The sequence below is a fragment of the Juglans regia genome, chromosome 6, assembly GCF_001411555.2.
Source record: "Juglans regia cultivar Chandler chromosome 6, Walnut 2.0, whole genome shotgun sequence".
NCBI classification, from domain to species: Eukaryota; Viridiplantae; Streptophyta; class Magnoliopsida; order Fagales; family Juglandaceae; genus Juglans; species Juglans regia.
This window is the reverse complement of record NC_049906.1, coordinates 13,251,205-13,275,730: the sequence shown is the minus strand read 5'-3', so window position 1 is coordinate 13,275,730 and position 24,526 is coordinate 13,251,205. Positions and strand designations below refer to the sequence as shown.

Below are 24,526 nucleotides of genomic sequence, written 5' to 3'. Positions count from 1 at the left end.
TTAATATTTTAATATATAATAGTAGTTAAGTTGTAAAAAAAAATATTTTTTATTTTTTTTATTATCTTTTTATTATTTTATGATATAGTATTAGATAATAAATTTATAAATAAAATATAATAAATAATTTTTAATTATTTAATATTATATTATAAATTAATAAAAAAATAATAAAAATTAAGATGATAAATAATATTAATTTAAATTATAATATAGTTGGTGGTGGATCCTTGTCATGGGATAAAGTGGGGTCTCAAATCGCAATAAAAGGTGTTAGGTGTCGGCTTATGGTTGGACGTAAAAAAAGTAGGGTGTGATGGCATTGGAATGGGATGGGTATCGCCCGCTGTACAAAATAGAATCGGTATGTCTGAAAGTCGGGCTACTCTTTTCATTATTTCTGAAGAGTCGGCCAGAGTAGCCGCTCATTTGACCCCCAGTTATTTTTATAATTTTTTATTTTATTTTTTAAATATATTTAAAAAATAAAAAAATAAAAAAATATATTTAAAATCAATTTTTTAGTAAAAATAATAATAATATAGAGTAATGTTAAAGAGAAGTCATTATAGTAGTATACACTTTATACTCACTGCGTGACTGCTTCTAGTTAATTATTTCTAACACTTATTTGAAGAGATGTGTGATCTAGATGATGCCACATCATGTGTACAAAATAGATTCTCCTAAGAGCATTGGTAATGGACTAGTCAAATATCAATATAAGTCTAAACTTTAGATAGATGTGAGAAAAAACTTTCACATTGGACTAGCCCAAAGTTCAAAACTTAAGACTTGAGCTACAGTAAATCTTAAATCCTCTCCAAACATGATTAGCTACTATTCACAATAGAAAATAATATTTTATTATTTTATCACTTCTCTCTCTTTGAATGGTAAAAGATGCATGGCATGCACATTATTTATTCTATTAATTACGAATATTGATAGAGTAGATATATTATTTTTATAAAACATGAAGATCTAAGAAATATATGAATTATATTTATAAAAAAAAAAATTAAAAAAAATAATATTATATTATTATTTTAACTTTAAGATAATTAATCTAATATAAATTCATTTAGTCAAAAATTAATACTATAATTAAAAATTAAGATTTTAACTAAATTTTATACGTGGTAATGCCAATTGCCATGGCCAATGCTCTAATAGTAACTTCTCTATAATTATTCACAGAGGAAATAGGCAAAAGTTGGAGAAAAGTGAAACATTGAAGAAAGTGTCGAACCCGCACGGTTGCAGATTTTTCTTCAACTGAAAGAGAGAGGGAGAGAGATGGCGGACCTGGCGTGCTGTGGGACGGAGTTCTCGTTGTACGTGCTGGCGATTATAGGTCTGGTTTGCTTTGCCGGGCTTATGGCTGGACTCACCCTTGGACTCATGTCTCTCGGTCTCGTCGACCTCGAGGTCCTCATCAAGTCCGGTCGTCCTCAGGATCGCGCACACGCCGGTATTTCTTTCTCAAGTTTCATCCTCTTTCCTTTCCCTTTGTGTGTGAGTTTTTAAGCTGGAAATAAAAAGGCATGTGTGGAAGTTAGTGTAAAGAAAACTGTGAATCTCGACGACTTCGTCCGTTCATTTCCATTTTTACGGCGATTAGTTGGTTTCTGAATTAATTTTGGGACTGGTGATGAACGGTAAATAGATTTTGGTGCTGATAATTCACGCCATTTGCTTTCTTGAGCTTCTGAACTTGGAAGAATTAATATGGGTTATTTGTGGAGGTTTTTGTAGGACCCTTATGCAATCAAGCGGAGAACTTGCTGCTTTTCCATTGGTTTGTACGGATTCTATTTCAACTTATATAATTCCTCTTTTAAACAACTTGGGGATACTGGATTTTCGGTAGGAAATGCCTTCCCGGAGAGAGAAAGAAGGTTAAGGCTGTTCTTTCATCGTAAAAAATATCTACCAGAAAACATATTATGGAAAAGTACTACATTTTAAGTCATTTGGTCGGAATCCTGAAGATAATATAAAATCATTTTCTGATGTTCGGTTACCACTTGAAACTAATTTTTTTTTTTTTTAAGTATAAATCAATCAAAACTCCCATTATCACTTGAAACTATTTTTATAACAAGGAATCCTAGAGATCGTCCAAACACAACATGTTTTTTACTTGATTAAATCCCGGAGTGTAATAGACGCAGCCCCTAGAGATTGTTTGCACCCAAGGCTTCAAACCTTAGACCTGGATGGAGCATACCTCCAAAACCAAAATCCTTACTACCAAAAATTATTATCCTTTAATCTGACCAGAAACGATCTGAAACCAAAAACTATAGCATCTCTTAGCCACTTGCCTCATCCAAATCATCACACTCAAAATTGTCATAAATCTCCTGTTTAGATTGTGCAGGCAGATTAATTAAAGTGTAATACCCCCGTATTAGTTATAGGATGATGTTGAATAGGATCTGGTTTTATAATGATTCCGAATTGTTACCTTGATTAGTCCTTTTAGAGAATAGGGTCGGATTTGGATTTTCATCGGGTTCGTTACAGTATTAGAGCCAATCTCTAGTTAGAAGCATGGGACTTGAGTTGTGCCACCTATAATGAACTGACCTGACGAGGGGACCTCTAGAATTTAAGGGGGAACATCGTAATGCTCCATATTGTGTGGGAAGGTGGTAAGTGGGATCCTACAATGCTTGTGAAGGAAAATTTATTGCCTTTTAGAATATTCCAAGGGGCTCCAATTGTTAACTTTACTAGTCCTTTTGGAGTATAGATCTACATGCTTGAACTTTTCTGGGGTCATTACATAAATGGACCTTCTTTGTCCATGAGAATTTTGGTGCATACAGGATTGTTGAGGATCTATGGTAAGGCGAAATCTCAGCAACGAGATAACTGCTGTTTTATTAGAGAGAGAAGCAGGAACAATTATTAATTATATAAAAGTTTATACATGATATTGAATTCTAATTTTCATTGTATGCTCTCTTTTTTCTGTGTGTGGATATAGGAATATAAGATTTTTGTTTACATCTTTATCAACTATTTTTTGATAAGTAAATGACACTATTTTGTTTTCGTTTCTTCTTATGCTTGAGTTTCATCAAGATCAAAATTGCCACTCTCAGGTGCTCCTACGGTGATTCTAGAAATTTGTGTTTTAAAGCTAACCTTCTCAATAGATAATGTGTTTTGTGTGGGAGCAAATATTAGTCGTTTTTAGAAAAATAAGAAAAGAAAACTCAAGACTTATAGCTTACTTGTAAAATAAAATAAAATAACTTGGGAAATAAACAGGCTGATTGGTTGATTGGGTCCCTCGCTCCCCATTGAGTTTCGACATCTAAAGCCCATATAATATTCTCAACAACACAAAAGAAATCCAAACCTACATCAGAAACCAAAACACTAACCCTCGTTTCTATCTCCCCCATGGGGTGCTACCATCTCTTGCTTAGCTATTTTATATATACCATCATTTTTGAGTAAATAGAGAGGAGTGAGGCGAGACAGAGTAAGGCAAATAATCGTTCCCTCTTAGCAATAGCAGAAGTCATTTTCTGCCCATAACAGAGTTTTTCTTTGATCTCGGGGACATTTTTCCTTGGGTCGCATCTCTCAGTTCCACCAAACACCAGAAATTGTAGGAAATACTTTCCATCATGTGTTTTACATACACATAAACATAGCCTATGTTACATATCTTTTTGTATATTCACTTGGTTGAGTTGACTCACTGCATAATGAGCAAATACCTGAGCTAATAGTATTTGTAGGAAATTATCACATGGATTGGACTGAAGAGACAAAGTTATGTGATTTTTTATTTTTTTTTATCTGGCAGCTAAAATATTTCCAGTGGTAAAGAATCAGCATCTTCTACTTTGTACACTATTGATTGGAAACTCTTTAGCAATGGAGGTAACCATTTGATTCTAGGGGAAGCTAGAGTACATTGTTTAAAAGATTGTTAATCATGTCAGTTGTTATATTATCTTCTTTTCTTTTCTTTTTTCAAAATAAAATATTTTCTCACTCTTCAGGCCCTTCCCATATTCTTGGACAAGCTTGTGCCTCCATGGGCAGCAATACTGATATCAGTGACTCTGATCCTCATGTTTGGTGAGGTCGTTCATCATCAACTCAAAATGTGAATATTTTTATTCCTAATGTATTTTGCCTGCACTAATTATTACTCTCTCTGTTTTTTTTTTTTTTTTTCCATACACGTGTATATTTCATTACAGATTTTGCCACAAGCGGTCTGCACTCGCTATGGCTTGAGGGTTGGAGCAATCATGGCTCCCCTAGTTCGTCTTCTTCTTTTGCTGTTCTTCCCTCTTTCTTATCCAATTAGTAAGGTAGAATGAATAGAAAGATTATATGAAGTTATATGTTTGTAAACTGTGTTTTGTTCAAGTTGGGTTGGCTATTTGATTTAGTGTTGTGGAAAATAGTGTATGCTATTCTTTATTAATACATTTTTACTTATAAAAAAAAAAATAGCATATGCTATTCTTTTCTTATGTTCAAGCTTTGTATGTTGTTTTCTTCTTTAAATTAACACTATAGTACTAAGTGCAGGTGTTGGATTGGATGTTGGGTAAGGGACATGCCGTCCTCTTACGGCGAGCGGAGCTCAAAACTTTTGTGAATTTCCATGGCAATGAGGTATGATGTTCAGCTTTAGAGTTTCTGCAATATAAGTTATAAAATAGTTTGCATTAGACATGTTGTCTCCTTGGAATTTTATAGATGCTATTTATTTCCAGATAGATGTCCACCGAATGACTTACGTTTCATTGTGCTGGACTATATCCCACTCCCCCTGGTTCTCTGATGTAAAATGGTATACACCTGTTTTGTTGTTTAGGCCGGGAAAGGCGGGGATTTAACACATGATGAGACTACTATCATCACTGGGGCTCTTGAATTGACCGAAAAGACTGCAAAAGATGCCATGACCCCCATATCGAATGCATTTTCCCTTGATCTGGATGCAAATCTTGATTTGTGGGTTTCTGGATTCTTGTTTAGTTCTCTCCTGCATGTTTATGCATTGTGTTCTAACCTCCCCCCCCTCTCTCTCAACTATACAGGGAAACATTGAATGCGATAATGACAAAGGGTCATAGTAGAGTCCCGGTTTATGCTGGAAGCCAAAAGAACATAATTGGACTTGTTCTGGTATTTCATTTTCTTCTGTTAGAATGATGTGGTTTATAGTTTTTTTTTTTTTTCCGGTGGGTAATTTGGCATATAAATTTGTTGATATTCTACATGTGTTTTTTTTCATCTGCTTTGATAATGTACCTTGTTTGCGTGATCATGTCTATTTTTTCTGTTCTTTTTCATTTTTCCCTTTTATTAATGTTTGTGTTCAAACCTTAATTGAGATATTGACATTCTTAGATAAGTTTATCTTTGATAAGCTGTATCTTTATTTGTTGGTCAGATAGGAGTTTATCTTTCTCTTGTTGATCAGATAGGGTTCTTTTGAGATAGTTTGTAATTCAACTCCCATAACTCTTATATTTGTATTTCTATAACGTTACAGATCCTCAGGCTCTCAGAGTGCCTTATTGGATTAGTGAACCAATCTAGCATGCTGTGGAGTTGGGCCTGGTTCTTATTTGTATATCTTTATTATGTTATTCTACAGAACTCCCATTTTGTTGCTGCAATACAGCTCTTTGCTTACATGGGAGCTATAAATGTTCTAATCATATTTGCCAGTCTGTGCATGAATGGTTCAGAAGATTATAAATATTTCTAATCATTGTGCTGTTCGGGATGGGTTGCTCTGCTGGTTTTTACAAGTAGTTTTGTTTGGCAAATGGCTACTATTCTAGTGTAAACACATCTATCTTCGTCATAGCCAAACTTCATATGTTGAACCAAGTCTGAGGAGATTGCTTGAGACCATATATTGGCCTTTTCGACTGCTTACAACTTTTACTTTGGGAGCCTCGAGGATCTAGTGTGTGGCATTAAGGAGTATTCCCCAGTAGATTAGTTAACTCACAGATGAAGCATGTTAGTGAAGTGCGAATTTATGGAAGTGACATGAAGGTAGTCTAAGGTTAGGAACTGATGAGATAAATGGGTCTTCAGATGAGTTCCACTTGAGCAGTTGAGTGCTTCCCCTTCTAATGACTTCTGGTAGATACTTCTGTGTGATTGTCTAAGTTGTGTATTTAGGTGCTAAGCTGACATTGATTTTCATTATAATAATGCCTACATTGCCTATATTTTCTTAAGGCCTTGTCATGCCAGCTTGAACATTTGGTTGAGCCCTTACGACCATGCCCTGGAATATTTTCTCCTATTGAGGTTGTTGATTGAAAAATATAATGTGGTTGGTGGGAGGGTGCAGGTTGTACCTGCATACAAGAATACAGATTGGGATAAAGCATTATTGTTGTGATGTGTGTGTGTGTGTGTGTGTGTATATGTATATATAATATTTCTGAACGGTATATATTTTATTGCAAAGTTCTTCAATAATTGCATAACTATACTTCTTTTCAAATAGCTTTTTGGGGTTTGTTACAGATATTTCCCTTGTACTTTAACATTGTCTATTAATCTTTCATTCCGAGCATGCGGGCCACACAAGCTATGCTGTGTCTTGATTCCCCATATCATGGCGGCAGGACCCACCTTGCTGGCCAAGGTACCTTTAAGCTTCATTTTCGCCCCCACCAAGGTCTGGCACTGCTCACATTAGAAGGTCAACATCAACCTCAGGTATTAGGGCATTGTCTCAGCCATCATTATCCCTACCATCCCCCTTCCTTGCCTACAGTCACCTCATAGAGTCTGTCCCCAAAATGCTCCATGGTGAGTTGCTTCATTCATGGTTTTAATCCCACAACTATAGGTAATGTTGGTCTAGGAATATAACTAGGAGCAAACACCGGGATTAATCAATTTATATTTGGTGTAGGATTAAATTCCTAACATTTTTTGTTGGAAGCAATAAGCGTACTAGCTGAACGTAACGAAAAGATAAATAGAGATGCTGCATATATGGGTGAAAGCACAAGAAGGCTTCCTTTCCTTTCTCAATCAGTGACAGAGCACTAATACAGAAGGAAGACCCCAACCACATATTGTATTGCTTGCTTAATACCAAGTTTTCTATCAACTGATTGAACAAAAGGTTAATCCTTTTGATGTGAAGAGTCACATCTGCAACTGAAAGTGATTCTTCTTCTTCAGGGAATAGAAGCAACAGTAGTAGTAATTCTTGAATTTACAGAATATTAGTGGTAGCTTCCAAAACCATAATTAAAGGTTGATGTGGTTGTATTGTTGGGCTTTAGGGGCACTGTTTAGGGTTTTAACAGGTCATGGACTGGAGGTTTAATAGTGTTTGGTTTGTGACTGTAGTATCGTCCATGGTGGTAAAAAAATCTTGGACCATTAAGGAATGGTAGTTAATTATGTCATTTAAAAATATAGACAATATGACTCTGAACTTTAATAGAAAGTGTTAACAATAAGGTTGATTTGTCTTGAACCTTAAGTCCAAGGGATCAATTGTCAAATTGAAAATGTAGCGACCAGATTGGCACTCGTGAAACTGCCAGGGGGATGTTTGTAAAAGCCCCTAATTTTTTAAGTGATTAGTTACTTCAGAAATAAGGTACCTGACCTACTGTGTATGTTTCGTTGTCAGTTAAATCGAGAAAGGTTTGATGCTATTTGACTCAGAACATGGTTGTTATAGAAGGATGCAGATAGTGGTACCCACATACACAGAAATATGGTGTGATTGAGATGATGCTCATTTACATCTTAATGCTGTAAAATAAAAGGTCTTCATTTATACTCATTTACACCTTTTTCTTTCTTTTTTCTGTTGGGTGGTATCCCTGGTCAAAGTGTTGACAACTGAAAATCTTAGAAGGAGAGGTATGTACATTGCTGATTGGTGTGTCATGTGCAAGAAGGATGGGGAATCTGTTAATCACCTCGTTCTTCATTGTGAAGTGCCAGGTTCTTGTGGAATGAGGTTTTGAATCGGACTGGTTTACTTTGGATAATGCCCAAGGAAGTGGTGGATTTATTGGTATGGTGGAAGGGTAGCAAGAATGCCGTTCATGTTTGGAAGATGATTCCTTGTCTCATGTGGTGCCTATGGCTTGAAGGGAATGGGAGATGCTTCGAAGACAAAGAATGTTCATTGGGAGACCTTAGGGATTTTTTCTTTGGTACTTTGAGTTTGTGGGCTAAAACTTTTGTAATGGAAGATAATTTCCAGAATCTGTTTTAGATTTCCTTTCGTTTTTAGAAAGTAGTTGGTATTTACTTTGTATACATCCTGTGCACTTGCGCTTATGCCTATTCTTCGGAATAAAATCCCTTAATACTTATATATAAAAAAAAAAGGGTTAGCGCTATAAGATGGTCCGTAGCTAAGAGTTGTTATAACTTAAGCCTTGTTTGCCCCAAAACATAATAATCTGCAATTGTTTCATAGTACTGTCAATGTTGTTCCTTTGCATGGCAAAGATCTTCCATAATTATCGTTTGATGATTTCTCTTCTTTGTTGTATCCTCTCAAACTTAATACCATTTATGTGCAGGTTAAAAATTTGTTGACAGTTGATCCAGACGATGCAGTTCCTTTGAGAACAATGATCATAAGGAAAATTCCTAGGTAGGATTATACTGCATTTTTAGATTATATTCTGTGGAGAGAAGACATGATTTTGCCTATGATTATATAGGGAATATGGACCGTGAAAGTATAATTAGCATTAGTGGATGTCTTGCATATGTTGAATTTGCTTATATATCTTTTGTATCCTCTTTTCTGATGGTCTTGTTTTGCTCTGTGACTGATCTTTCCAGGGTTTCAGAGGAGATGCCACTATATGATATTCTAAATGAATTTCAGAAGGGTCACAGCCACATTGCTGTTGTATATAAGGATCTAAATGAGAAAAAAGATACAGCAAAGAAGGTTAAGGGGGCTGAACAACTTGAATTTAAGGACAGTTGTAGGAAGTACAGAGGCAAATCTGAGGTACCACTGGGTAAAGGTAAGGATCTATGAAGCAGGGACTGAAGGAAGCTTTGGATATTTTTATGCTATTGTTGTATTAGCAACTTGCTTGCTTTTCAGGCATTTTTGAGCTATGTTTTTTTCCCGAACATCAAAGTTGGATATTTTTATGCTATTGTTGTATTAGCAACTTGCTTGCTTTTCAGGCATTTTTGAGCTATGTTTTTTTCCCGAACATCAAAGTTGAGCTTTTTATACTTCATTCAATTTACTGTTATCCTGCCAATAGTTGTGTAAGACCTGTATTTGTTTGTATGTTTCTCTCATCCCATCTGCATTCATGAATTCATGAACTTTTTTGGCCTAATTTGTGCCTAATTTTTCTGTGATCGGCGATGTCTCCGCCTTAATTTCATTTCTTATACCCATCGATTTCTGAAATAGTTGAATCTTGTAATTGCATTGGTGGTTCTACTGAATTTGTGTTTCTTCTTTTTTTCCTTTTAAATACTATTTCCAGTCCACAACTCATATGTGTCCTTTTCACCACTTGTTTATTAATGATGTCGCAGTTGATGATTTAATTATGACTGATCATGCCTAACATGCGGCTTTAATCAGTCTTAGGTCTTTACAAATATTTTGAGATTGATATGACCTTATAGGTTTGTCATACCTCAATATCTTAGGTTCTTGCATCTGTTTCTTTTGGAAAATTTCTTATTCATCTGCTTTGTGTTGAACCAGATAATCTTGATGTTGGCCCTACTTCTGCCACTCAAAGTTTGGGGACTGAATCAAAATCACAAGATTCTCGGACAGGTGTGACTAAGAACGATAGAGGTCAACAGATAGAGAAGACCCCGCTGTCTACTGCCTATAAAAAGCGACATAGAGGTTGTTCGTATTGCATTCTGGACATCGAAAATGTTCCAATTCCAGAGTTCCCATCCAATGAAGAGGTTGTTGGTGTAATTACTATGGAGGATGTCATTGAAGAGCTTCTTCAGGTAATCTTTTCTTCATTATAAAGTCATCGCTGGGTAAACATAAAAAATGGATCCATGTACTTGGGTCAAATCATCTTCTGGTCGTTAACGATTGTCATAGTCATATTTCCCATCATAATCATGCTGATGACTATTATAGAGGAAGCCCATTCCCATCTGTTTATAAGGAGTGTGGCATGGACCCATTCTTTTCCATTTTCTGTACTAAGAACTGAATATGGGTTACGTTTGACCTCAATTCTCGAGGATGGGTTAGGTTAATTTTTTTTTTGATAAGTAGGATGGGTTAGGTTAATTGAAAAAATATATTGGTCATAAGCAGCTGAAACTCCTATTGAAAAGCCCCTCTTAAATGGTGGAGTATTCTTTTTGAATTTTGTGATATATGGTTATCTCAGTTCAAATGTTTTCTCATGTCAGGAGGAAATATTGGATGAAACTGACGAGTATGTCAACATACACAACAGGTAAACATTAACCGTTAGTTGCCTTATTTGGTTCTGTTGCTTGCATATATATAAATATATATATATATATATATGTGTGTGTGTGTGTGTGTGTGAAGCCTGCAACTTAATTGTGTCATGGTAAAAGGTCAAGAGACTATGCTTCTCAGAAAATTGAAAGAACACCTTGGTTCCTTGATTTGCCATATAGTGAGCAGTGTTTGAACTAATACAATATTGAAACTGACATCATTGTTTGTGAATGCAGGATAAAGGTCAACATGCATGCGTCTAAGGAAATGGCTATGGAGTTGAACTCACCAGAGCCCTCTCCCATGGATTCATCTGTCACTAGCACTTCTCCAATTCCTAACCCTTCTTAGCATCTGCAGGTCTGCACATATCTACCACTTTTTCAATGACAGGCTCACCCTGCCACAACACATCAAATTTCTTAAGCAGAGATGTCAAAGGGATTGATTCCTCTTATGAATAATAAACGTAGATTCAGTTAGAAACCCTTTAAGGCTGGGGATAAGTTAGTTAGCATTAGCAAAAGAATATATGCTTACACGACTTAAAAACTTATATAGATTGCCTGGAATTGTGTGCTGTAATTATATAGAAAGCAGTGCTCTCCTTTTGACGTTCTGCAATTTATCACATGTTCTGCTCAAGTTGATTATGGCATTTTCAGCAACCATAGAGACAACTCCTTTTACAACTATTTGTTACTCTTTCAAATTGAGGATATTTTTATACAATAGGAGTTGTAAGAGTATCATTAATTTATAAAAAGATCCTCCATTTTACAGAGAGTTATAAAAGGAGTTGTGTTTCTATCATTGTCCTGGCTTTTTGCATGTGAAGTCAAAACCGAAGGTAGAACCAATCTCTCTCTCAAAGCACGTATGCCGCTTGAGACGCGTTACCATAGAAAATAAAACAATGGATATGATAAATTAAAGATCAATCATGAATAAATTGTACCTAAAAAAAATTGCAATTGGTAAAATGATAACAATATTAGTCTAAAGATTATTATTTATTTTTATGAATTATTTTAGAAAATAAGATGAACACAATCGCTATTTTTTTTCTAAATAATATTATATAGGAATAACAATAATTTTTAAATCTAAAAAACTTTTCAATTATTGTGCAGAGTGCTTGATTCAGGGTAAGCAACAGTAATTTCCAACGGGACGAGCAAAGAGTGCTTACAACCCAGGGCGAGTACCTGGAAGAGTAATAGTGTTTTCCATAGTGGCATGTGTTGGTCTGCTTGGTTACTCCGAGCTTGTGTTTTGCCCGGATGGATCTCGATCCATGATCACAATTGAGGGTTGTTGGGTTGCTCTGCTTAGTTATCTTGAGTAGTATTTTGACTTAACTAGCATTGCTCGACTATCTTGAGCAATAGCTATTCTCTAGCTTTGCTCAGTAAGCTAGAGCAAGGCTTGTTTTCTCGCTCTTCTTGAAAATTCTAAGCAAGCGTTATTGTGTTGCTTTGCTCAGTTATCCCGAGCAATGTTTCGATCGAACTGGCATTGCTCGGTCATCTCGAGTAACGATTATTCAATCTTTGGTTAGATTACTGGAAAAACCTCAAGGCGAGCACTTGTTGTCTCAGGGCAAGCTTCATTGCTTGGGAGAAACTTCAAGGGAAGCACTTGTTGCTCACCCTGTGCGAGATGTTGTTACTACAATAATTTGTAAGAATAAGCAATATTCGTTGGAATAACATTGTTATCATTTTACAAATGCAATTCTTATTTTTAGGTTTCAATTTATGCATTGATTCATGATTAGTCTTTAATATATCATATCAACGGTTTAATTTTCTACTATAATGCATGCTCGCCTTGATCATGATTTGTCTTTCCTGTGGCCGAGCACTTTTCCCTTACTCTCTACTCGCACAAGGTAAGACCTTCAAACTTCTCCCATTGTGCTCTCCCTAAAGGCGAGCACTGTTACTCTTCATGGTGCTCGTCTCGGCTTCGAAGTACTCTTTGCTCTCCCAACCATTAGTGCATGGCAACATAAGTGATGGCATGGATGTTGCTCAGGGACGAGTCTTAGTCCTCGTTCATCATAATCTCGCTATGCTAGTTGTTTAGGGTGAGTAACACCATCTTGCACCAAGTGAGAGGAGAGTGCTGGCAACATTGGCTGAGCACCCTGAAGAGCAATAGTGTTAGCCTCAAAGTGAGCATTTGTCAAACATACATGTTGTGCAAACCATCACATCTCACAAATTGGTCTGGCCGCCCAATCTGCTCGTCCCGCTAGGGGACTGGTGGGCAACCCACCCATCGACATAATATATATATATAAACATCTATATAAACCTAAAAATCATAATTTCTCTCTCTCTCTCTCCCATTTTCCTCTCTTGGCACCCACCTCTCTTCTCTCTCCCTTCTCTTCTCTTCCTCTCATTCCTCTCACATCGACACCTCTCTCTTTCCTCTCACGTTGATGCCCTTCTCATCTTGTTCTCCTCCTCCTCTTATTCTCTTCTTCTTTTTCTCCTCCTTTTAGTCCTCTTCTTCTCTGGAATCTCCACACCCACAAACAAGTCGTGGTTGTGGGTCATGGGTAATCACCATGTTGGGTCCAACTGCCAATCGTGATCGTGGGTCTTTGCGCAGTGGTTCTCTACACAAATCCATGGTGTGACTGTGGTTTTCTGTGCATTTCTTTGGCTTAATATGTTTTTTTGTTGGATCTACGTATTATTTTATTTTTTTAGTGTATTTGGACTTGAATCTATAGATTTCAAGGTTGGATCTGTTGACTTGGAGGTTGGATCTATTGATTTGAAGGTTAGATCTATTGATTTGAAGGTTGAAAACATGTTTGATTTTTGTTTGGCAAATTCCAGACGGCCTGCAAGGCCATCTGCCCGCCTGGTGACCATACAGGGATACCTGCATATGCAGGTTGGTGTTGGGGAATGAGGCTGGCAAGTGTCCCTCCCGACCAGATAGAGGCAGGGAGTGGATTGGGCAATTGTCCACCCTAGGTAGGCTTTAATACATCCTATACCATCACAAAGTTCAGGAATAAAAATGTAATGTAGTTATAAAATACAAATTCGTGATAGACGATTTTATTAATAGAACAATGGTGCTACACAGAAGCCTTTAAATTAAACACACTGCATGAAAAATTCTGACTTGGATTAAAAAAGAAAAAAATCAACTACAAATTCTCCCTCCTTTCTCTCGTACAGAACACCCCCCCCCTTCCCCAAAAATAAAAAAATCGTTTCTTCTCTTCTTCTGCCTCTCCCAGGATTTCCTCACTCAGCATCCCTTGCTCAGCATTCCTCCCTCGCTCAATGCAGAACATTCAAGGTAATCATCTCTCTCTCTCTCTCTCTCTCTCTCTCTCTCTCTCTCTCTCTCTCTATCTATCTATCTATCTATCTATCTATCTATTTATCTATATCTTCCTGATTTATATACTTGCACTGATCAATATTTAGACGATATTTTAGAACTACCAACATTTTTCTTGACAATTACAATTAAGTGAACACGATCAAAATATGCATTTATGTTTCAATAGATGAGTTAAACTCTTTAACCCCAAATGGTGAAAGAAAAAAGCATAGTTAATATTTCAATAATAGTACCTTCTATATAAAGATATTATAGTAACTTTCATGTTTAGCCATTAATCTTCCTCGTCCTATTTTCATGTTATTTACCTTTTTGAGAGTTTCTCACGAAAAGCCCTTAATCATAACTAAGGAAAATCACAAAGGGATACTTAAGTAACCTTCAATTTCAAAAGTTCCAACATTACAAAAGATGATTTGCTATTTAATTTTGTAAATTATAATGCCAAATAACTGTATAAGTTGTTGACAAGTTCTTGCAGAAAGGCATTGTTTCTTACATTGATTATTTTTTTTCCTTTGAGTCAAATCCCAAAAATTGATTATGTTGCTACTGAATTAGCAATTTAATGGATAGGGACATACAACTCCCCAGCTTGAGAAACATGATTAGATGATTACTTAATGCATACATAAATTTTCACAAAGTCCATCTACACCCACTGATCTTAAAAAACAAAGTACAGAAGAGACACTATCAATTGACATTGAAATGAACATGGAACTGGGAGAAGTTTGTGCATAAAAGATCTAATTTTTTTTTACAAGAAACAAATTTCATTAAAAAATGCAAAAGGTGCAATCTAGGTACACATGATGCATATGAGAGAATTGCATGCATCCCACTAAATATTGCAATAATTATCTACTTTTTTTTTTCTTGGAGAGTGAGAGTTCAGGGTAATTGGTAGATTGTAGATACCATATTTATTTTTTATGTTGTTAGTTCTTTGATTGTATGAAATAAATGATTCTAGAAGTGTATGATGTTTTTTTAGCCTAAAGCTCGATGGACAAAGAGGAAGATAAGGCACAAAGTTATAATGACCCGCCAAACATATCCTTGACAGATTGTTCAAACTCTATGAAGGTTATGGCTTTGTTTATAGATTGTTTTGGTCAACCTTGTTCTTATTATTGTTGGCAAATTGAAACTAATGATATATTGCTTTTGTTTTTTGTTTTTATCTAGGCTTTTATGATGCCATATCAAAAACATCTGTTGTTGGGTTATAACCTCTATATGCTCCTCCAATCCCGAATGCCCATCCAAATCCATATCCTGCACCACGTCCCTATCCTACAAATCCATATGGTCCAACCCCATACGCTAATCAAAATTTATACATGCAACCAAATCTCTATGCTCCGCCTCCAAACCCATATGCTACTACAAATCAGAATGCTCCATCTTCAAGCATCAATGCTCCTTCAACTTGTTACCCCTATATATGGGGCTATTACGTCAATATAATACATTTTTTTGACTAATTTATTATACGTAATATTATTAATCAAATTTCAACTTTATTTGATGGGTTCGTTAAAGTTAATTAACTTATTAGCTTTTAACCACTTTGTAGCCTCCAGTTATCCAACCATTTGGCTCATGTAGCATGGATAAATCAAGAAAAGTTGAGGAATTTGCTAAAAGTAGGCATGACAATACTTCACAAACAATTAATTAGAGTATGAAGAAGGAGCTCCCTGCAAGTAAAGAAGGTACAAGTTTCCACTGAAGCGAGCATAATATTGAACAAGTGGATTGCATTATTCAAACTGGTGAGTCAATTGTAAGACTTCAAATTTTAAAAATTCCTTATTGAATTTTTGGTTGTTTAATTATATATGCTTGCTATGAAATGTCATAAGAAGATTGTGAGATGGATGCTGAGAGGGGTATTGATGAGGATTGTAGTGTGAGAAATCTTGAACATGCACTTGTTGATGAACCCTTATCTGGGATGACTTTTAAGGATGAAGCTACAAGTACATATTACAAGCATTATGCAAAGCAAGAGGGATTTGGCATAAGGACACAAAGGACTAAATGAGATTCAAATGGGAAAGTGAAATATATCACACTTGGTTGTTCAAGGGGTGGAAAGCATACAAGTAGCGTCAGTAATGTATCGAAGCCATGTCGCACAACAAAGATAGAATGTAAGGCAAAAATCAATGCCTGGTTTATTAATGGTGAGTGGTGTTTAACTACTGTAGAACTTGCCCACAATCATGTATTGAGCCCACACAAATCTAGATACTTTAGATGTCATCGAAAAATAAACTCACTTGCTAAATGGGAGCAAGAATTGAATGACAGAGCTGGGATAAAGATGAATAAGAGCTTTAATGCATTTGTTGTTGAAGCAGGAGGCTTTGAGAACCTTGAGTTCACAGAAAAGGACTGCTGAAATTTTATTGATAATGCAAGACACCTTCGCCTTGGCAAAGGAGGTTGTGTGGCAGTCTTGAAATATCTTGTGAGGATACATGATATGGATTGTGATTTTCACACCACTATGGATTTGAATGAGGAAAATAGATTAAGAAATATATTTTGAGCTGATATACGAAGTAAGGCATCGTACCTATACTTTGGGGATGTCATAATATTTGATACGATTTATTTGACTAATAAGTACGGGATTTCATTTTCACCATTTGTCGATGTAAATCATCATGGTCAATCCATACTTCTAGACGCAGGGTTGATATCTAGTAAAGATACAGAGATGTTTGTATGGTTGTTTCAGACGTGGTTAAAGTGGATGGATGGCCGAACCCCAGTTGCAATCATAACAAATCAGGACTGTGCAATGAAGAATGTAATTGCAATTATTTTCCTATAAACTAAACATAGATACCGTCTATGGCACATATTGAAAAAACTCTTAGAAAAACTTGGCTCACATTCTATGTACAATTATGGTATAAAATCCTCCATTATGGGGTATGTGTATGATTCTCAAACATGTGTTGAATTTGAGGAGAGTTGGGGAAGCCTGCTGGATGCATACAACCTTCATGATAATGCATGGCTAATTGGGTTATACAAGAAGTGTCTATTTTGGGTACCAGTTTATTTGAAGGATGTATTTTGGACTGGTATGAGCACCACTCAGCGAAGCGAAATCATGAACTTTTTCTTTGATGGGTTTGTAAATTCAGGTACTACACTTAAAGAGTTTGTTGTCAATTTGACAATGGCCCCAGGAAAAAACTTGAGAATGAGCAATCTGTTGACTTTAACTTCTTTAATGCTACAATACCATGTATTTCAATTTGCAAAATAAAGAAACAGTTCCAAAGTATGTACACCAATGAGAAATTCAAGGAGGTGCAATGGGAAATAATGAGAATGATTTCCTGTAGCTACTCACTTGTATGAAATGAGGATGTGATTTCAACCTATGAGGTATCTGATACTATGCAAGTTGAGAACTTCATCAAAGACGTATAGGTTTGTGTTTATTTCAATATCGAGGAATTCGAGCTGAAGTGTACTTGTGCTTTGTTTAAGACTCCGGGCATTTTGTGTAGGCATGCCTTTTCTGTGCTTAGAGCCCAATGTTGTGACACTTTATTACCGTTTAAGTATATCTTAGACCGTTAGAGAAAGGATTTGACGTGCAAATACACACTTATTAAGAGTAGTCATGATATTTGCGTGACAACCCTGATACACGGAGGCATGATTAGGGCTGAGCATAAATCCGACTCCGATAAGTCGGAGTTGGAGTTTTTTTAACCAAAAAAGTCAAAATTGGAGTAAGAGGTGGTGATGTACTAACTCCGACTCCACTCTGACTCCAACTCCAATTGTCCGACTACGACTTCAACTCCGATATTGTACATATTTTATAAAATACATGTATTTTTTTAATATTAATCATATATATTATATAACTATAACTTTTACAGTTAATTAAATTCAATAATATACTAGTATGAGCAAATTATAATAAAATAATATGTTTATACTATAATATAAATAGACTAAATTCACTAATAATAGTTTAGTATATGTAAACACCATACTATTAACTATTACTACCATGTAACATTAATGTATAATAACAACTAATGTATAAACACTAATGTATAATAACATGTAATACTAATTATATAATAAGTAACGTATAATAACATTTAATACTAATGTATTGTGTATAAACACAAATATATAAATTTATAATAACATGTAATACTAATATATAATAACTAAAGTATAATAACATGTACTAATAATGTATAATAATCAATATATAATAACATGTAATACTAATGTATAATAACAATAATCTATACAATGATTTATTTTTTCAATTTTGATTATATTTTAATAAAATTGAAATTGAAAAATATTTTTAGAAAACTGAAATCTGGAAGGCCAAATCCGATTTCTGAGAACTAAGATTGCGAAATTGGCTAAGAAAAGAAGTCCAATAAAAAAGCCGAAATCCGACTCCACTCTGACAAGTCGGAGTTAGAGTCGGATCGGAGGTTATGTGAATCGGAGTCAGAGTCGAAGGTCAAATCCGACCTACGACAAAGTTGGAGTCAGAGGTAGGGCACTCTGACTCTGACATTGTCGATGCTTAGCCCTAGGAATGATCATCCTATGAGGTTGTATGCTGAGGTAGCACCACTTATCTTGAGATATGAGGAGCAGTACAATAACATCGTGGACCATTTACTCAATGTAAAAGCCTAATGTTGTGCCGCAATGTGTGAACCAAGGCCTTCAAAATAAAGAGATACACTGGTGCAATTGTAGAGAAAGGTAAAAAGGTCTTCAGTTGAGTGTTGTGAGAGGTAAAAGGAGACCGCCAACAAGATGCAAAGTGGGCACAATTTAGAGGATTGTTAAGAAGAAGAAAAATAACAACAAGAAACAAAAGGTGATTGTGTTTTATATATGGTTTTAAACTTACTGCCGTAAAATTTTGTTATATTAACACTCACCTTTAATTTCCACCCAGCCCTCAACATAAGTGAATCAAATGATATGCTACCAACCCCCTCCAACTCAAGTCACCACAATTTGTACGGTATGCCTTTTTGTGCTTTTCTATGCATTAAATTCCTCACTAATAATTTTTGTTCCTTCATCTTAACAGGAAGAATGTACAACGCCCACTGGAGTCTAATACATACTGGAGTCTAATGCGTGTTTTGATGGCTGCCATGAGACTATATTTTTGTTTTGTACAACATTTTGTTTAGCATTGATGGCTATAAATTGTTTAGCTTTGATGGCTCCAATGGCTGCAAAGAGAAGAGACAATTGTTTAACTTTGTACACCATTTTCTTTAGTTTTGATAACTACAAATTGTTTAGCCTTGATGGAAAGCATAAGAATAGTTATGAACAATGTGATTTTTTTAAATGTATTGGAATTGAAAGCACAGGGTTTGAACATGGTTGTTTTATAAAAAAAAAAAAAAAAAGAATATCTCGATGGTATACACTAGTGATCAACGCTTGAATCACCACAACATTGCATAGTCTCCAAAAGCGGATCTTTTACAAAGTTGCATTCAACATCTCATTCACGAAGTAGAAGGTGAAACACAGTTTTGCATTACACAACATCTCAGTCACAAAATCTAAGAGTAGAATTTTACACAATATTTTACAAAAGTACACTATAAGCCAAATACAATATAATTGTAAATCCCTAGTGCTTTCTACGATGATGGTATTGATCATGGAGAAATGCCTTTTTTGACTGGGGTCACCATTTGCTCCAAAGTGGCTGAAAATGAGGAAGTTGATTATAATGAACAATCCCCAATACGTGCACAAACATAGCCGTGCACACCTATTTTTCAGCATTTCTCTTCGAAGACCATCATACTTATTTTCAATACCATACAAATGTGAGATGGTTGCCAGATTTGTATGGTTGATGGGGCTGAAATTAAGCACGCCACTTGATCTATTCTACTATACAAATGTGACTGTGAAACGATGCTCAATCTTATTAATTATGAAAGTTTGAAGTTTTGCCATCTTTCTAGTTGTAGTTTAATTTGTTTGGTTTTAAATGTAGAGGCTACTCCAAAGGGTGTGTTGAAGCTGATGAATGTCAAAGGTCCAGCCATCTATCATGTGAAAAGCCACATATAGGTACTTACATTTACATACAACTGCTGAATTAGATGGAATGTAGACTGAGCCACTATTCATATTGAACCTATACTGTTATATATATATATGTCATTTTTATGCTGTGTCTTTGTTGGGAAACATATCCTCTTGTGTAATTTCTTCACTTTGTTACTTTAAAGTTACATAGACATCAAAGCTCAAAACCAACCACTTTATGGAGGCTTACTATAACAAGAGGTTGGCCACACAATGAATTCAGACAAAATACGATCACAAATACGATTGTAGTTTTATTCATATCAAAATTGCTATCTTAATTTCCATTTTCTAGCATTTTAATATTTTCCAATTTTCATGTTTAATGCATGGCATAGATATATGCACCAATAATATTACTGCCCATGATGATCATTAACCATATTTATTTGATTTTTGTTTTTCCATTAATTTAGGTATGGGGCGGTATTTAGAACAAGTTTTGTTTTTTTTAGGAAAGAGGACAGTACCCTCCATTTTATTGATTACCCTCGTTTATGGTGGAGGAATATCGTGGTAACAAGCCAGACACTTGGGATTTAAAAGTAGTCAATAAAACCATCCCAAGCATCAAAACCAAATCAATAAAAAGCCTATACAGTAAACTAAACAAATAAACCAATAACCAATCTAAATATACTTATTTTTAGTGGTTCTACCCGCCCTCTACGGGGCGAGGGCACCCCTTCCCCGCACTCCGCCTCGGTGGGCGGGGTGGATTCTCAATCCGCCCTGCCTCCTACTTAAAAAAAAATACTATATTTTATTTGATTTAAAAATTATTTCTAAGTGTAAAAGTAATTAAAAATACATTTTTAGACCCAAATTATAAATTTAAATTTTGTAAATATGACTATAATTTAAAAACTATGTAATTTTTAAATTTGCTAGTACATATTTTGTGTAAATTGTAGTGTATTAATTTTTAAACTATGTAGTTTTTAAATTTGCTAATGCATATTTTGTGAACAAGTCTAATAAATTGTAATATATATTTATATATACACAATTTGTAAAATATAAATATATATTTATGTTTATATATATGTATATAATATATATATATATATATATTTAAATGTAAGCGGGGGAAATGCAAGGTGGGGTTGGGCCCTCCCCGCCACCCGCCCCTGCTAGGGGCCCTAGAAGCGGGGCGGGGGGCCCTTCCCCAGCATGGGTGGAGCGGGGTTGCATGCCCCGCCATGTGGGGGCGAGGCAGCAGGCTCCCGCTGTCCAACCCTAACTTATTTTAAATCAAAACCGGTAAAAACAAAATACCAACAAAACAAACAATACTAAAGAAATTAAGTTCTAAGACTAGGGAGACCAACTTGTCCAGCTGAATAATACTTCGCAACTGTCTCGAAAGCACTCCTCTTTCCGCATATCTGCATGTCAAACTAGCTTATTCTTGTCGATCCAAAAAATTCGCAACTTGGTTTGCTTCTCTATAAATATGTCTTATAGAGAAATGGACTCCTTGAAGCTCCTCAACTACCGCTTCCCAAAACTCCCAAAGATACCAAACCATACAATTACCAGAGATGATCCAGTCAACTACTATTTTGGAATCACATTCAATTTCCAAATTAAAGAAATCCAACTCTTTACATAAAATCACACCCTCAAGGAGGGCACGAAGTTCAGCTTTATTGTTCGTACCTTGTCCAAAGCAAGCAGAGAATGCACCTTTTATATTACCATAAACATCTCGGATTGCACCTCCTCCACCACAAGAACCCGGATTACCCCTACAACTCCCATCAACATTCAGCTTTACACCTCCATAGTTCGGTTTCCCCCACGTAACTAAACGTGGTTTGCGTCTATGCGTTTGCACCAAAGGAATGTCTAGAAAATCCAGCACCTGTGCATCACTAGACTAAACCGATCCAACTTTGGCATCTTCAGCCATCATTCTTTTGAGCCACAATTTATTAGAAATCCACACCCCTTCAGTAGATTCGTTTATTCCTTCCATGCGTGCCTTGCATTGATGTTGTCAAAGCCTCCACGTAATGATCATCGGCATCAAACTAATAAGGACTGCCCTTTGCGAAGATTTCTTGGCCAATGAGAACCAGTTGAAAACTCGCCCCCATCAAGTTCCGACAAGCATAAGTGGAAGCCCCATCACCATAGCAGCTCGATCCCAAATCTTCAAAGCAAACTTACCCGAATTAAGAACATGTTCCATCGTCTCATATTGCTGAATAGTGCAACAATCACGCCTGGAGGCCAATGGTATTCCACTTTGCTACACTCTAGAATCCACGGCTAAACATTGAAATCTCGCCCCCCACATACACAAAGAATTTTTTTTTGGCAAAAGCTTATGTCAAATCCACTTCATTCCTGAAAACTTTCCTTGTTTCATGTGTATCACCTCCCACGCACTCGTTGTCGAGAACACTCCATCCAACGTTAGCTTCCAAATGAGGACGTACATCCCATCTTTCCGGGTAGGTAAGCTATAAAAAATCTCTCCCATAACCTCCATGCCAACCAAAGCCTCTAACTGATCGAAATCCCACCCAATATCACCGCAACAAACTTTTATTTGAAGAAGAGGATTAGACATCGCAGACGCAAGCAAACAAAGTGGTCCAGAAGCAAGCCACCGATCAAACCAAAAAGACACTCTTCTTCTCTAACCCGCCAACTAATATTATCACAAACATCCGGCAGGACCTTCATCATCGATTTCCAGAACCTAGAGCAGGCTTGCGTATTTTTTGCAAGCAATAGGTGACCAAGCTTCACATACTTAGCTTTGAAAAAGCGAGTCCAGAGATTATCCATAGACAACAAGCGCCACACAAATTTCATGTGAAGTGAGTGTTGCACGTCCCCAAACTCCCTAAGACCCAGCTCCCCTTCTAAAATTGGCGAGCACATCTTAGACCAAGGAAACCATTTTTTCCTTGCCTTACCACCCCAAAAGAAGGTAGATAAGATGAAGTTTATTTTCTTCAAAGTAACCCGTGGCACATCAAGCACAGCTAACAAAGGAGTTGCCATACAAGAAAGAATATGCTTCAAAAGAACCAAATGACCCTCTTTCGAAAGCAACTTAAATTTCCAACCTGCCATCTTATTTCAGATTTTTTGAACAAGAGGCTCAATAAATTTGGCATTAAGATGACCAGACACTAGAGGAACTCCGAGATAGGTTGCAGGAAAAAACCCTTCAACAAATCCCGAACACCTCAACAAAGCACGCCGGCGACACAAATTAATATGCTTAGAAAAATAAAGAGCAGATTTCTCCTTACTAATTTGCTACCCGAACCAATGTCCATAAAGGTCCAAGGTGCTCAACAATGTCCGAAAGGACCGTATATCTTCATTAGTAAAAATCAACAAATCATCATGATAGAATAAATATGAAATCAAAGGTGCCCCCAATCAGATGGTAAAATTTACCAATACTCAATTCCACAACTTTCTGAGATAAAAGTCAAGAGAGAATTTCTTCCTTAATAATAAAGAGATAATGCGAGAGAGGGTCGCCTTGCCGTAAGTCTCTACAAGGCTGGAAAAAACCTTCATAGGTTCCATTCAGAATAATAGAAAACCAAGGGGATTGAATACACTCCGCAATCAGCTTGCAAAAACTAGCATTGAAACCAAAACCATTAAGAACCCCCAAAAGGAAAGGCCAATGTACTTTGTCATACGCCTTTGTCATGCTAATCTTCATCATGATATTGCCGCCTTGATTTTTCCTATTAATCGAATGAACCATCTCTTGAGCAAACGTAATATTTTCAAAGATACTACGTATACATACTAAACTTATATTTGAGGTTTATTAATAAATCTTTTAGTTATTATTTTATTATTATTATGATTATTATTTTTATTAATATTAAGATTTTATTTATTGATTATCATTATTTTTATTTTTAAATCCAGACTCAGTATTAAGTTTTATCGGATGTAAACACTAGACTAAATCTCTAGTGATTTATAAGATTTTCCTAGTCAGTTTTATCTACACCGAAACCCATTTTACATTAAACCTCTCTACACTTCAAGTCACCCCCTTCATTATTCCTCTATTTTCGGTGACAGGCTGAGTCTTCCTCTAGCAAACTTCCTAAAGTACTTTGAATGGGTCACGTTCAAGACGGTTTCTCTATTTATTCCTTCCTTGTCTGTATTTTTTCAATCACAAAAGCATTAAGATCACACAACTACTCACACAAATCTAATTTGCTCTCCATCTTACTCAGAACCGACATTCATCATTTTTACCTTCAAGGGTGTTTTGAGAGGCCTCCCTCAGTGCTCCACCAGCAGCATCTCTTCCTCTCCGTAAGTTCTCTGTTTCAAAACTCCATCCCTCTACTTGTTGTTTCTGTTTGACAACATCCAATGGTCTCTCTCTCTCTCTCTCTCTCTCTCTCTCTCTCTCTCTCTCTCTCTCTCTCTCTCTCTCTCTCCAGCCACACCACCCACGGTCGATAATTAGCTTCATCGCACTGTGCCTTCGTT

The 24,526-nt window shown here is 36.0% G+C and overlaps 1 protein-coding gene and 1 long non-coding RNA gene across 7 annotated transcripts; both read left to right on the top strand.

The window, feature by feature from the left end:
* Window positions 1-1,163: 1,163 nt before the first annotated feature.
* Window positions 1,164-12,249, top strand: LOC108982993 (DUF21 domain-containing protein At1g47330). Of its 6 annotated transcripts, none has more exons than XM_035691042.1 (13): window positions 1,164-1,474; window positions 3,833-3,909; window positions 4,032-4,115; window positions 4,236-4,349; window positions 4,573-4,659; window positions 4,862-5,001; window positions 5,088-5,175; window positions 8,583-8,656; window positions 8,851-9,041; window positions 9,752-10,014; window positions 10,435-10,481; window positions 10,729-10,852; window positions 11,626-12,249. In XM_035691042.1, the coding sequence occupies exons 1-12, from the start codon at window positions 1,300-1,302 to the stop codon at window positions 10,841-10,843; spliced, it is 1,455 nt and encodes a 484-aa protein (XP_035546935.1). In that variant the 5' UTR covers window positions 1,164-1,299; the 3' UTR covers window positions 10,844-10,852; window positions 11,626-12,249. The 6 variants fall into 6 exon arrangements, with proteins under 6 accessions (XP_035546935.1, XP_035546936.1, XP_018810042.2 ...); XM_018954497.2 differs by having other exon boundaries at window positions 1,191-1,474; window positions 9,746-10,014; window positions 11,626-12,180; XM_018954498.2 differs by lacking the exon at window positions 11,626-12,249 and having other exon boundaries at window positions 1,192-1,474; window positions 10,729-11,137.
* Window positions 12,250-13,416: 1,167 nt separating this feature from the next.
* LOC109018054 lies at window positions 13,417-19,147 on the top strand. The gene is made up of 4 exons (XR_002000505.2): window positions 13,417-13,491; window positions 13,764-13,825; window positions 14,871-15,654; window positions 18,996-19,147. It is a non-coding gene; the product is annotated as an uncharacterized LOC109018054 (long non-coding RNA).
* Window positions 19,148-24,526: the final 5,379 nt, after the last annotated feature.